This window comes from Pleurodeles waltl, chromosome 10 (genome assembly GCF_031143425.1).
Source record: "Pleurodeles waltl isolate 20211129_DDA chromosome 10, aPleWal1.hap1.20221129, whole genome shotgun sequence".
Classification (NCBI taxonomy): Eukaryota; Metazoa; Chordata; class Amphibia; order Caudata; family Salamandridae; genus Pleurodeles; species Pleurodeles waltl.
Window position 1 is genome coordinate 111,177,966 of NC_090449.1, and position 15,319 is coordinate 111,193,284.

Sequence of the window (15,319 nt, forward strand, 5' to 3'; positions counted from 1 at the left end):
AGCACCTCTGTTTCCAAGATGGCAGAGGTCTGGAGCACACTGGAGGAGCTCTGGGCACCTCCCAGGGGAGGTGCAGGTCAGGGGAGTGGTCACTCCCCTTTCCTTTGTCCAGTTTCGCGCCAGAGCAGGGCTGAGGGGTCCCTGAACCGGTGTAGACTGGCTTATGCAGAAATGGGCACCATGTGTGCCCATGAAAGCATTTCCAGAGGCTGGGGGAGGCTACTCCTCCCCTGCCTTCACACCATTTTCCAAAGGGAGAGGGTGTAACACCCTCTCTCAGAGGAAGTCCTTTGTTTTGCCATCCTGGGCCAAGCCTGGCTGGACCCCAGGAGGGCAGAAACCTATCTGAGGGGTTGGCAGCAGCAGCAGCTGCAGTGAAACCCCGGGAAAGGCAGTTTGGCAGTGCCAGGGTCTGTGCTAGAGACCCGTGGGATCATGGGATTGCACCAACAATGCCAGGATGGCATAGAGGGGGCAATTCCATGATCTTAGACATGTTACATGGCCATATTCGGAGTTACCATTGTGAAGCTACATATAGGTAGTGACCTATATGTAGTGCACGCATGTAATGGTGTCCCCGCACTCACAAAGTCCGGGGAATTGGCCCTGAACAATGTGGGGGCACCTTGGCTAGTGCCAGGGTGCCCACACACTAAGTAACTTAGCACCCAACCTTTACCAGGTAAAGGTTAGACATATAGGTGACTTATAAGTTACTTAAGTGCAGTGTAAAATGGCTGTGAAATAACGTGGACGTTATTTCACTCAGGCTGCAGTGGCAGGCCTGTGTAAGAATTGTCAGAGCTCCCTATGGGTGGCAAAAGAAATGCTGCAGCCCATAGGGATCTCCTGGAACCCCAATACCCTGGGTACCTCAGTACCATATACTAGGGAATTATAAGGGTGTTCCAGTATGCCAATGTAAATTGGTAAAATTGGTCACTAGCCTGTTAGTGACAATTTGAAAGAAATGAGAGAGCATAACCACTGAGGTTCTGATTAGCAGAGCCTCAGTGAGACAGTTAGTCATAACACAGGGAACACATACCTATAGGTCACAAACTTATGAGCACTGGGGTCCTGACTAGCAGGGTCCCAGTGACACATAACAAACATACTGAAAACATAGGGTTTTCACTATGAGCACTGGGCCCTGGTTAGCAGGATACCAGTGAGACAGTGAAAACACCCTGACATACACTCACAAACAGGCCAAAAGTGGGGGTAACAAGGCTAGAAAGAGGCTACTTTCTCACACAGATCGTAGCAGCCTTTTAGGTCTGTACCATTGCAGCTTAGTGGTCAGTACCTTAGGCCCAATCCCATGGACGGCCTTGTGAGTAATGCAGAGGGCCTTGAATGAGATCCGTTGGGCCACCGGAAGCCAGTGTAGGTTTTTCAGGCACTTCTTGGCGGAGGCCGCGCGGGGGAGTTTCAATAGAAGCCTAGCCGCAGTGTTCTGCATTACCTGCAGCCTATTTAGCGATACTTTATCCAGGTTGAGCAGAAGCGCATTCCCGTAATCCAATCTGGAAATGACTAGAGCTAGAGTAGCAGTAATTTTACAGGATTGTGGAATAAAAGGAAAAACTTTTTTTAATTTCTTCAGAGTCCACATGCAGGTTTTGATTATCTGATTAACCTGGGGTTTAAAGGATAATTGATCATCGAACAGCAACCCTAAGTTCCTGGAGGTAGACCCTGGCACGGGGAGAGTGCCACACTCATTGGGCCACCAAATGGAAGACCAGTATTCCCTCTTGACCCCAAAGCACAGGATCTCTGTTTTTTCGCAGTTCAGTTTTAGCCAATTGGCCTTCATCCAGCTATTCACAGCTATCATGCAGGCATTAAAGCGGGTCGCCACTTCCTCCATGTCTTTGTTAATAGGGATGATAATCTGAGTGTCGTCTGCATAGGAAGTTGGGATAAAACTGAAAGAGCGGATAAGCTCTGCCAGTGGTGCCACATACACATTGAATAGCGTTGGGCTGAGAGATGAGCCCTGAGGGACCCCGCACAGCAGGAAGTAGGCAGCGGATCTAAAATCACCACTGCTGACTGTGGCCCATCTGTCTGATAGAAAGGACTCAATCAGCTTGAGAGCTTGATCTTTAATGCCTGCCTGATGTAAGCGTTCTAACAGGATGTGTGGGGGCGATAGTATCAAATGCAGCCGACAGGTCCAGTAGAACCAGGAAGACCCCTGCCCCTCATCAACCAACCTGCGTATGGTATTGGATGATGCAATGAGAGCTGATTCAGTGCTATGGGATTTCCGAAAGCCATGTTGCGAGCTGTCTAGGCCCCCTGATGCTAGCAGGAAATCAACCAGTTCTTTATAAATGTATTTTTCCAGGATTTTGGCTGCATAAGGGAGCAGGGCTATTGGGCGTAGGTTAGTCAGATCATCAGGTTTACCCGTTGCCTTCTTTTTTAGGGGAATAATAATGGTTTCTTTCCAAGCCTTAGGGTACAGACCAGTCATGAGGACCTCCTGAAAGATGGGGGCCAGCATGGATGCCACCAACTTCGGTGCTAACTGAAGGATGACGGGAGGGCAGGGGTCCAGTGGAGAACCTGATTTGCATTCCAGAAGCAGCTTGCAAATGACCTCTTGAGATGGCATTTTAAACCTGGAAAGTGAATAAGGCTTATCTGGAGCCCCATTGGGTGCCATCAGAGGGGGCAAAGGCAAAGCTGTCCAGGGAGAAGAGTTCACCTGATCCTTGTCTGAGATGAAGCTGGAATAGATGTTAAGAATTTTACTTTCAAAGAATTTGGCTATTTTGTTGCAGAAATCTTGGGAGTTCTCTACTTTAGATGTGCCTAAGGGAGTAGTAAGAGCATTAATGGTCCTAAAAAGCTCTCTGGAAGAGTTCGCTGCCTCCCTGATTTTCAGTGTAAAATAGTCCAATTTGGCAATCTGACAAGCTTCTTTGTAAGTGTTTAGGGCAGATTTTAGATCGGCTCTCTCATTTTCCCTAGGATTCAGTTTCCAGAGACGCTCCTTCTGACGGTATTGTCTCTGTAAGATTTTGAGATCCCGAGAAAACCATGGTTGACTGGGTTTTTTCATAGTGCGTGGAGCAGAGACCCTCGCCGGCGCTAATGAATCCATTGCCAGCGCGATGCCCTGATTGAACCTGGCAAGCGATGGCAGAGGTGATGCCTTTGGATGGTTCCAGCTCTGTATTGGTGCTGTTTCCAAAGGTTCTGCTTTGATACTTTTCCATGGTCATAATCGCTTTCCCGGGGGAATAGGTGTTGGAGGTGGCTGTCTGACCAGGAATTTAAACGTCAAGAGCGAGTGGTCAGTCCATTTTAACGGGGTCGTTGAGAGATTAAATTCCTCCTCAGGACCGGTGAAGATTCCATCAAGGGTATGGCCAGCTCTATGAGTGGCCAACCCGTCCTTTAGGACTCAGTCCAAAGCCGCCATAAGGTTGAGAAATTCAGTAACCAGTGGATCGCTCGTATCATCAAAGTGAATATTAAAATCTCCTAGCATGATTGCTTTAGGGGCCATAATAAGGGGTTTCAACAGGGAGGTCCATGTAGAGAGGAACTTAGTGAGGGGGCCGATAAATTAGCAAACCCTCGGAGACCAGGGAATTGCCGTAGAGTAGTTTAAAGGCCATGGTTTCACAGATCTCTGACATACAGCTCATGTTGTTCCAAACGCAGGTGAAATCAGACCTGCAGATAATAGCCAGACCTCCTCCTCTACCCGTGTTCCTGTCTACCCTATGAAAAGAGAAGCTGATGGGAGCTGCCTCAATGAAGTCAGGATCCGAATCTGGCCTCGCCCAAGTTTCTGTTAAGAAAAGACAGTCTATGTTGAGGGTGGAGATGAGTTCATTGATTTCAAATTTGTGTTTGGGGAGGGATCTGGCATTAATGAGGGCAAAGGAGCCCACACCTTTAAAGTCCCTTGTGCCGCCACCTGGAGAATAATCTGAGTAGTTACCTCCTTCTTCCCGGGCTCCCCGAATGCTCTGTTTTTTCACCATAAGTGGTGTGGGCGCCGTCCAGTTACACTGTGCACACCTCCAAGCATAGGAGATGTCTGGGATAAGTGTGTGCGTGCACCGGGGGCCCGCGAGATTTTTAAGTTCAGAGATGGTGTACCTGTTCCTTCTAGAGCAGGGTGTTAGGTCCCTGGCCCTCCGGCCCGTTCTGGCGCAGACGGCCGCAGAGGGGCTTGCCTTCGGCGCGCCAGCGGCGCGCCCGTGTTACTGCCCTCATTTATCCCCCCCAATCAGGAGAGGCAGAGCAACTAGACCGCTAACCGCGCCCCCCAAAACGGGTGCTCCAACAGCCCTCAGGATATGCTGCATTATGTTGCTGGACACAAGTAGTGACCTGTGTCCAATGGCTTCCCCGCACTTACTAAGTCCAGTGTAATGGAGCTGGAGCTTGTGGGGGTACCCTCTGCTCATGCAGGGGTGCCCTCACACACAGGGACCTGCACCCTTCCTTCTGGGCTATAAGGGCCTACCATAGGGGTGACTTGCAGTGACCTGTGGTGAAAGGATGCATGCACCCTTTCACTCAGGCTGCAATGGTAGCCCTGCAGACACATTATGCATGGGCTCCCATGGGTGGCACAATACAAGCTGCAGCCCATGGAGAACCCCTGGTGCAACAATGCCCTGGGTACCTAAGTAACATATACTAGGGAGTTATATGGGGGCACCAGCATGCCAATTGTGGGGTGTGAAAAGTCCTAGGCAACCACATCTTGAGGGAGAAAACACAATCACTGGGGCCCTGGTTAGCAGGATCCCATTGAAAACAGTCAAAGCATACTGATAGCAGGCAAAAAGTGGGGGTAATATGACAAAACGTGGGTACTTTCCTACACCCGCACACAGTGTCTGTTTCTTTCCTATAGGATAACATTAGGGCACCTGAGGCTGAAAATCACCTCTGCACCCGGAGGCCTCAGTGCTTCCTGACGTGACCCGTTGTTGCTGTTTTGGACCTTGCCTCATATTTACCTTAACTCCACAAGAACAGTCCTGTAGGTCCCTGCTGTAGGAAGTTGGCTCTTTATATAGTAGGCCAAAAAGAGGTACGCTGTGCAAAGAGTCAAGACAAATCCCAGAGGAATTACAGAGGCACAAATTACACCCCAAGTGCTCGCTTGTGTGGTAGTGTGGGTGAGCAGTTAGTGGTATCAGAGGGTAGTGCTAGGCAACTATTGCACACACAAAGGAAGTAAGTGAGACACATTCAATAAGGAAAATGTCACTTACCCAGTGTACATCTGTTCGTGGCATTAGTCGCTGCAGATTCACATGCTGTGCACATCCCGCCATCTGGTGTTGGGCTCGGAGTGTTACAAGTTGTTTTTCTTCGAAGAAGTCTTTTCGAGTCACGAGACCGAGGGACTCCTCCCATTTCGACTCCATTGCGCATGGGCGTCGACTCCATCTTAGATTATTTTCCCCGCAGAGGGTGAGGTAGGAGTTGTGTATGCTAGTAATAGTGCCCAGGTAATGGAGTGAATGCGTATGTACATAATAAAGTTTCAAGTAATCTATTTACAAATGTACAAATGTTTAAGATCTACTTCTAAACGGCTACAGGCTCCCGGGGAGGCGGGTGGGCGCATGTGAATCTGCAGCGACTAATGCCACAAACAGATGTACACTGGGTAAGTGACATTTTCCGTTCGATGGCATGTGTAGCTGCAGATACACATGCTGTGCATAGACTAGTAAGCAGTTATCTCCCCAAAAGCGGTGGTTCAGCCTGTAGGAGTTGAAGTAGTTTGGAATAATGTTCTTAGTACAGCTTGACCTACTGTTGCTTGTTGTGCAGTTAGCACATCTACACAGTAGTGCTTGGTAAATGTATGAGGCGTAGACCATGTCGCTGCCTTACATATTTCGTTCATTGGAATATTTCCTAGAAAGGCCATGGTAGCACCTTTCTTTCTGGTTGAGTGTGCCTTTGGTGTAATAGGCAGTTCTCTTTTAGCTTTAAGATAGCAGGTTTGAATGCACCTAACTATCCATCTAGCAATGCCTTGTTTTGAAATTGGATTTCCTGTATGAGGTTTTTGAAAGGCAATAAATAGTTGTTTTGTCTTTCGAATTAGTTTTGTTCTGTCAATGTAGTACCTTAGTGCTCTTTTGATGTCTAATGTATGTAGTGCTCTTTCAGCTACAGAATCTGGCTGTGGGAAGAACACTGGTAATTCTACCGTTTGATTCAAGTGGAACGGTGAGATTACTTTTGGTAAAAATTTGGGATTTGTTCGTAGAACAACTTTATTTTTGTGTATTTGAATAAATGGTTCTTGAATGGTAAACGCTTGAATTTCACTCACTCTTCTTAGAGATGTGATGGCAATTAAAAATGCAACTTTCCATGTTAAGTATTGCATTTCACAAGAGTGCATGGGCTCAAAAGGTGGGCCCATGAGTCGTGTTAAGACAATGTTGAGGTTCCATGAAGGAACTGGTGGCGTTCTTGGTGGTATAATTCTCTTTAGGCCTTCCATAAACGCTTTTATGACTGGTATCCTAAATAATGAAGTTGAGTGCGTAATTTGCAGGTAAGCTGAAATTGCAGCAAGATGTATTTTTATGGAAGAGAAAGCTAGTTTTGCTTTTTGCAGATGTAGTAAGTATCCTACTATATCTTTTGTAGATGCGTGTAAGGGTTGAATTTGATTATTATGGCAGTAATAGACAAATCTTTTCCATTTATTTGCATAGCAGTGTCTAGTGGTAGGCTTTCTAGCCTGTTTTAGGACCTCCATACATTCTTGTGTGAGGTGTAAGTGTCCGAATTCTAGGATTTCAGGAGCCAAATTGCTAGATTCAGCGATGCTGGATTTGGATGCCTGATCTGTTGTTTGTGTTGTGTTAACAGATCTGGTCTGTTTGGTAGTTTGACATGAGGTACTACTGACAGGTCTAGTAGTGTGGTGTACCAAGGTTGCCTTGCCCATGTTGGTGCTATTAGTATGAGTTTGAGTTTGTTTTGACTCAACTTGTTTACTAGATATGGAAGGAGTGGGAGAGGGGGAAAAGCGTAAGCAAATATCCCTGACCAGTTCATCCATAGCGCATTGCCCTGAGACTGATGTTGTGGGTACCTGGATGCGAAGTTTTGGCATTTTGAGTTTTCCTTTGTTGCAAATAGATCTATTTGTGGTGTTCCCCAAATTTGGAAGTAAGTGTTCAGTATTTGGGGGTGAATCTCCCATTCGTGGATCTGTTGGTGATCCCGTGAGAGATTGTCTGCTAACTGATTCTGAATTCCTGGAATAAATTGTGCTATTAGGCGAATGTGGTTGTGAATCGCCCAATGCCATATTTTCTGTGTTGTCCCTCCTTGTTTGTTTAGGTAGTACATTGTTGTCATGTTGTCTGTTTTGACAAGAATGTATTTGTGGATTATCATGGGTTGAAATGCTTTCAGCGCTAGAAATACCGCTAAAAGTTCTAGGTGATTTATGTGTAACTGTTTTTGCTGTATGTTCCATTGTCCTTGGATGCTGTGATGATTGAGGTGTGCTCCCCACCCTGTCATGGAAGCATCTGTTGTTATCACGTATTGTGGCACTGGGTCTTGGAAAGGCCGCCCTTGGTTTAAATTTATACTGTTCCACCATTGAAGCGAGATGTATGTTTGGCGGTCTATCAACACCAGATCTAAAAGCTGACCCTGTGCTTGTGACCATTGTGATGCTAGGCACTGTTGTAAGGGCTGCATGTGTAACCTTGCATTTGGGACAATGGCTATGCATGAGGACATCATGCCTAGTAGTTTCAGTATTATTTTGACTTGTACTTTTTGTTTTGGATACAAGGCTTGTATTACATTGTGAAATGTTTGTACTCTTTATGGACTTGGAGTAGCAATCCCATTTGCTGTGTTGATTGTTGCTCCCATGTATTGCTGTGTTTGGCACGGCTGCAGGTGTGACTTTGCGTAGTTGATTGAGAAACCTAGTTTGTGTAGGGTTTGTATGACATATTTTGTGTGTTGTGAACACCGTTTTAGCGTATTGGTTTTGATTAACCAATCGTCTAGGTATGGGAACACATGTATTTGCTGCCTTCTGATATGTGCAGCTACTACTGCCAGGCATTTTGTAAAAACCCTTGGCGCAGTTGTTATTCCGAATGGCAACACTTTGAATTGGTAATGTATCCCTTGGAATACAAACCTTAGGTACTTTCTGTGTGAAGGATGTATTGGTATATGGAAATATGCATCCTTTAGGTCTAGTGTTGTCATGTAGTCTTGTTGTTTGAGCAGTGGGATTAAGTCTTGTAGAGTAACCATGTGAAAATGGTCTGATTTGATGTAGGTATTTAATGTTCTGAGATCTAGTATCGGTCTCAGGCTCTTGTCCTTTTTGGGTATCAGGAAGTACAGTGAGTAAACTCCTGTGTTTAATTGATCTTTTGGTACTAATTCTATTGCTTCTTTCTGTAGCAATGCCTGAACTTCTAGTCCTAGAAGATCTATATGTTGTTTTGACATATTGTGTGTTTTCGGTGGGACGTTTGGAGGGAATTTGAGAAATTCTATGCAATAACCATGCTGGATAATTGCTAAGACCCAAGTGTCTGTTGTTATTTCCTCCCAATGTGTGTAAAACTTGTTTAGTCTCCCCCCCACAGGTGTTATGTGTTGGGGATTTGTGACCTTGAAGTCACTGTTTGTTTTGAGGAGTTTTGGGACTTTGGAACTTTCCTCTGTTTCTTTGAAACTGTCCTCCTCTATATTGTCCCCGAAAACCTCCCCGCTGATACTGGCTCTGGTAAGTGGGCTTTGTTTGTGAGGTTGTGGCTTCTGTGGTTTGCCCTCGAAACCCCCCTCGAAATTGTGTTTTTCGAAATGTGCCTCTGCTCTGCGGGGAGTAGAGCGCGCCCATGGCTTTGGCCGTGTCAGTGTCTTTTTTAAGTTTTTCAATTGCAGTGTCCACCTCCGGCCCAAACAACTGCTGTCCGTTGAATGGCATATTCAGCACAACTTGCTGTATCTCTGGTTTAAATCCTGATGTACGCAGCCATGCATGCCTCCTTATCGTTACTGCTGTGTTGACAGTTCTAGCAGCTGTGTCTGCAGCATCCATTGCTGATCGAATTTGATTATTGGAGATATTTTGTCCCTCTTCGACCACTTGCTGCGCTCTTTTTTGAAACTCCTTTGGCAAGTGTTCAATAAGGTGTTGCATCTCGTCCCAATGGGCCCTATCATATCTGGCTAGCAAAGCTTGCGAATTTGCAATACGCCACTGGTTTGCTGCCTGTGCCGCCACCCTTTTGCCTGCCGCGTCGAATTTTCTACTCTCTTTATCTGGAGGGGGCGCGTCTCCTGAAGTATGAGAGTTGGCTCTTTTGCGCGCTGCTCCAACTACAACAGAGTCTGGTGATAGCTGTTGTGTGATGTACACTGGGTCTGTTGGTGGCGGTTTATATTTTTTATCTACTTTTAGAGTAATGGCTCTCCCTTTGACAGGCTCTTCAAACACCTGTTTGGAGTGTTTTAGCATTCCGGGCAACATTGGCAGACTTTGATATTGACTGTGCGTAGACGACAGTGTATTAAAAAGGAAGTCATCTTCAATGGGTTCTGAGTGAAGGCTGACATTGTGAAATGCTGCTGCCCTTGATACCACTTGAATGTAGCCTGTACTATCCTCAGGTGGCGAGGGTCTTGCTGGATAGCATTGAGGACTATTGTCTGACACTGGTGCGTCGTAAAGGTCCCATGCGTCAGGGTCATCTTGACTCATCCCCGTATGTGTTGGGGATTGCATCATTGGTGGAGTGGCTACCGGTGATAGTTGTGGAGAGTGATGTGGGGATGGTGGTGGTGTTATTTGTTTAGCCACTTTTGCTTGTGGCTGTTTGGCCTTGTCCTTGTCTTGGAAGGCAAGTTTTCGTTTCATTCTGATTGGGGGAAGAGTGCTGATCTTCCCTGTATCTTTCTGAATAAAGAGCCGCCTTTGCATGTGATCTGGCTCTATTGTCTGTAATTCTTCTTCAAATCTGTGTGTCTTCATTTGAGAGAACAGTCCTTGTTCCTCTGAATAGGAACTAATTTTCGGTTCGGATGCCGGATGTTTCGGCACCGAAACCTTTTCTGCTGCTTTTTTCGGCTCCGACAAAATCTTTTTGCGTTTCGGCGTAGTGCCCTCTCGGTGCCGACCAATTTCGGTGCCGCTGTCTCGGTGCGAATCTTTTCCGAGCCACTCTCTCGGGCCCGAGATTGCTGCGTGCCTGTATCTCGACCGGAGTCGGATGACTTCGACACCAGCTCGCCCTTTTTCGGTGCCGATGGACGGTCACCTACTTTTCGGGTTAAGCCATGGCCTGTTGGCGGTGGCGTCCCCTGGGCTTTGGCAGTCTTTTCGTGAGTTTTTTGTTTCGACGTCTTACTCACGGTTTTCGGCGTTTCTTCGGGATCGACCTCCTCCGAGTCCGAATCCTGGATGGAGAATGTTTCTTCCTCCTCCTCGAAACACCCTTGTCCTGTCGGCGCGACGCCATTTGCAGTCTTCTTGCTCTTCGGTCCCTGAGTGTCTTCCTCGACCGAAACGCTCGACAGGCCTCACAAGTATCCTCCCTGTGTTCTGGTGACAAACACAAGTTACAGACCAGGTGTTGATCTGTATATGGATACTTGTTATGGCATTTTGGACAGAAGCGGAATGGGGTCCGTTCCATCAGCCTTGAAGAGACACGTGGCCGGGCCGACCAGGCCCCGACGGGAATCGAAAAACCCCGACGGGCCACCGGAGCTCTTCTCAATTCAGTGTCGATCTGTTGTAACTAACCCGATACCGAACGCAAACAATACCGACGATTTTTCCGAGACTCTAACTAACTTTACGACCCGAAACACGGAGCGAAAAGGAACACGTCCGAACCCGATGGCGGAAAAAAAACAATCTAAGATGGAGTCGACGCCCATGCGCAATGGAGTCGAAATGGGAGGAGTCCCTCGGTCTCGTGACTCGAAAAGACTTCTTCGAAGAAAAACAACTTGTAACACTCCGAGCCCAACACCAGATGGCGGGATGTGCACAGCATGTGTATCTGCAGCTACACATGCCATCGAACAGAATCTTACACCAATTTATAAAAATAACACAGAAACACTTACTCACTGAAAGGAATGCAAGATGTACTCAGGGATAGAGAGGAAGAAACTGAAGACCACTGTTAATAGAATAGACTCCCTAAACAAAAAACAGCAAGCATGCCTAGTAATCCTAATATAAGTCTGAACAAGCTACTAAAGGGGAAATATCTTATTTCAACAGTTCGTTATCTACTGTGTCTGAATTTCTATTAAACATTTAAGGGAGATACCTCTTCTTGTTTGAATTGTTGCGGTGAGCAAGGTATGGAAGGTTTGGCCTCCAGAGGCTCCTCTCTCATGCTGAACTTCGACAAGATGGGCCATGTAGTCTGCAAAGAAGCAAACCCAAAAATTAGACAAAGAAAACCTCTGAAAAATTATCATTATAGTCAACATGTGACAAGTAAGAAACAGAGAGGTAAAGGGACGGCAACACATACTGAAAAAGAGGTAACAAAAACCCACAATTCAATAATAATGAGGATACCAAAATAATACAGAAATAGAAAAATAGAAAGATAAAATCTGAATTTGTGGTAAATCAAGATTTAGCATACTGCTAATTAAATGCTACCCATCACACTAAAGAACAGACAGAAGTAAAAATGAAAGTCAAACTGCTTTACAGTTAATTCATGTCACTATTACATAATGAAAACCACAATTCACAACTCCTGAGAAACACTAAGGGGGTCATTCTGACCCTGGCGGCCGGTGACCGCCAGGGTCACCGACCACGGGAGCACCGCCAACAGGCTGGCGGTGCTCCCTCGAGCATTCTGATCGCGGCGGTTCAGCCGCGGTCAGAAACGGAAAGTCGGCGGTCTCCCGCCGACTTTCCGCTGCTCGGGGGAATCCTCCATGGCGGCGGAGCGCGCTCCGCCGCCATGGGGATTCTGACACCCCCTACCGCCATCCTGACCCGCCAGGAACAGGATGGCGGTAGGGGGTGCCGCGGGGCCCCTGGGGGCCCCTGCAGTGCCCATGCCAAGGGCATGGGCACTGCAGGGGCCCCCGTGAGAGGGCCCCACTTAGTATTTCAGTGTCTGCTTTGCAGACACTGAAATACGCGACGGGTGCAACAGCACCCGTCGCACCTTCCCACTCCGCCGGCTCAATTCTGAGCCGGCGTCCTAGTGGGAAGGTTGATTTGCCCTGGGCTGGCGGGCGGCCTTTTGGCGGCCGCCCGCCAGCCCAGGGCAAATCCCAAAATACCCTCAGCGGTCTTGCAACCGCGGAGCGGTATTTTGGAGGGGGAACATTGGCGGGCGGCCTCCGCCGCCCGCCAATGTTAGAATGACCCCCTAAGTCTCTTTTAATCATCTATGGTGAAGGAAAGGTGCCCATTATAGCCTTATAGCCCACCATGGCTGGGCTATACCGACCATTAGGAGCGCGCTCCAGGGTTAAAGGCCAGAGCCGAACGTGAGGACCTTTAACAAGGGAGTGGGCCTTTAATGGTAGGTATAGCCCCGTTACGTCGGGCTATAAGGCTATTAGAACTGTAGGAAGTTGGCTCTGTATGTGCTATTTCAAAGTAAGGAATAGCATGCACAGAGTCCAAGGGTTCCCCTTAGAGGTAAGATAGTGGCAAAAAGAGATAATACTAATGCTCTATTTTGTGGTAGTGTGGTCGAGCAGTAGGCTTATCCAAGGAGTAGTGTTAAGCATTTGTTGTACATACACATAGACAATAAATGAGGTACACACACTCAGAGACAAATCCAGCCAATAGGTTTTTATATAGAAAAATATCTTTTCTTAGTTTATTTTAAGAACAACAGGTTCAAATTCTACATGTAATATCTCATTCGAAAGGTATTGCAGGTAAGTACTTCAGGAACTTCAAATCATAAAAATTGCATGTATACTTTACAAGTTATTGATAAATAGCTGTTTTAAAAGTGGACACAGTGCAATTTTCACAGTTCCTGGGGGAGGTAAGTTTTTGTTAGTTTTACCAGGTAAGTAAGACACTTACAGGGTTCAGTTCTTGGTCCAAGGTAGCCCACCGTTGGGGGTTCAGAGCAACCCCAAAGTCACCACACCAGCAGCTCAGGGCCGGTCAGGTGCAGAGTTCAAAGTGGTGCCCAAAACACATAGGCTAGAATGGAGAGAAGGGGGTGCCCCGGTTCCGGTCTGCTTGCAGGTAAGTACCCGCGTCTTCGGAGGGCAGACCAGGGGGGTTTTGTAGGGCACCGGGGGGGACACAAGTCCACACAGAAATTTCACCCTCAGCAGCGCGGGGGCGGCCGGGTGCAGTGTAGGAACAGGCGTTGGGTTCGCAATGTTAGTCTATGAGAGATCTCGGGATCTCTTCAGCGCTGCAGGCAGGCAAGGGGGGGATTCCTCGGGGAAACCTCCACTTGGGTAAGGGAGAGGGACTCCTGGGGGTCACTTCTCCAGTGAAAGTCCGGTCCTTCAGGTCCTGGGGGCTGCGGGTGCAGGGTCTCTCCTAGGCGTCGGGACTTTAGGTTCAAAGAGTTGCGGTCAGGGGAAGCCTCGGGATTCCCTCTGCAGGCGGCGCTGTGGGGGCTCAGGGGGGACAGGTTTTGGTACTCACAGTATCAGAGTAGTCCTGGGGTCCCTCCTGAGGTGTTGGATCGCCACCAGCCAAGTCGGGGTCGCCGGGTGCAGTGTTGCAAGTCTCACGCTTCTTGCGGGGAGCTTGCAGGGTTCTTTAAAGCTGCTGGAAACAAAGTGCAGCTTTTCTCGGAGCAGGTCCGCTGTCCTCGGGAGTTTCTTGTCTTTTCGAAGCAGGGGCAGTCCTCAGAGGATGTCGAGGTCGCTGGTCCCTTTGGAAGGCGTCGCTGGAGCAGGATCTTTGGAAGGCAGGAGACAGGCCGGTGAGTTTCTGGAGCCAAGGCAGTTGTCGTCTTCTGGTCTTCCTCTGCAGGGGTTTTCAGCTAGGCAGTCCTTCTTCTTGTAGTTGCAGGAATCTAATTTTCTAGGGTTCAGGGTAGCCCTTAAATACTAAATTTAAGGGCGTGTTTAGGTCTGGGGGGTTAGTAGCCAATGGCTACTAGCCCTGAGGGTGGGTACACCCTCTTTGTGCCTCCTCCCAAGGGGAGGGGGTCACAATCCTAACCCTATTGGGGGAATCCTCCATCTGCAAGATGGAGGATTTCTAAAAGTTAGAGTCACTTCAGCTCAGGACACCTTAGGGGCTGTCCTGACTGGCCAGTGACTCCTCCTTGTTTTTCTCATTATTTTCTCCGGCCTTGCCGCCAAAAGTGGGGCCTGGCCGGAGGGGGCGGGCAACTCCACTAGCTGGAGTGTCCTGCTGGGTTGGCACAAAGGAGGTGAGCCTTTGAGGCTCACCGCCAGGTGTGACAATTCCTGCCTGGGGGAGGTGTTAGCATCTCCACCCAGTGCAGGCTTTGTTACTGGCCTCAGAGTGACAAAGGCACTCTCCCCATGGGGCCAGCAACATGTCTCGGTTTGTGGCAGGCTGCTAAAACTAGTCAGCCTACACAGATAGTCGGTTAAGTTTCAGGGGGCACCTCTAAGGTGCCCTCTGGGGTGTATTTGACAATAAAATGTACACTGGCATCAGTGTGCATTTATTGTGCTGAGAAGTTTGATACCAAACTTCCCAGTTTTCAGTGTAGCCATTATGGTGCTGTGGAGTTCGTGTTTGACAAACCCCCAGACCATATACTCTTATGGCTACCCTGCACTTACAATGTCTAAGGTTTTGTTTAGACACTGTAGGGGTACCATGCTCATGCACTGGTACCCTCACCTATGGTATAGTGCACCCTGCCTTAGGGCTGTAAGGCCTGCTAGAGGGGTGTCTTACCTATACTGCATAGGCAGTGAGAGGCTGGCATGGCACCCTGAGGGGAGTGCCATGTCGACTTACTCGTTTTGTCCTCACTAGCACACACAAGCTGGCAAGCAGGGTGTCTGTGCTGAGTGAGAGGTCTCCAGGGTGGCATAAGACATGCTGCAGCCCTTAGAGACCTTCCTTGGCATCAGGGCCCTTGGTACTAGAAGTACCAGTTACAAGGGACTTATCTGGATGCCAGGGTCTGCCAATTGTGGATACAAAAGTACAGGTTAGGGAAAGAACACTGGTGCTGGGGCCTGGTTAGCAGGCCTCAGCACACTTTCAATTGTAAACATAGCATCAGCAAAGGCAAAAAGTCAGGGGGCAACCATGCCAAGGAGGCATTTCCTTACAAGAACATTC

The 15,319-nt window shown here is 48.0% G+C and overlaps 1 protein-coding gene across 1 annotated transcript in view; it reads right to left on the reverse strand.

Annotated features, from left to right (window-relative positions):
• Positions 1-15,319, reverse strand: part of INTS1 (integrator complex subunit 1) — a 494,737-nt gene that overhangs the window by 247,575 nt on the left and 231,843 nt on the right. Inside the window, exon 29 of the mRNA XM_069209905.1 lies at positions 11,355-11,453. Coding sequence (XP_069066006.1) covers positions 11,355-11,453 — 99 coding nt within the window. The remainder of the gene's footprint in view (positions 1-11,354; positions 11,454-15,319) is intronic.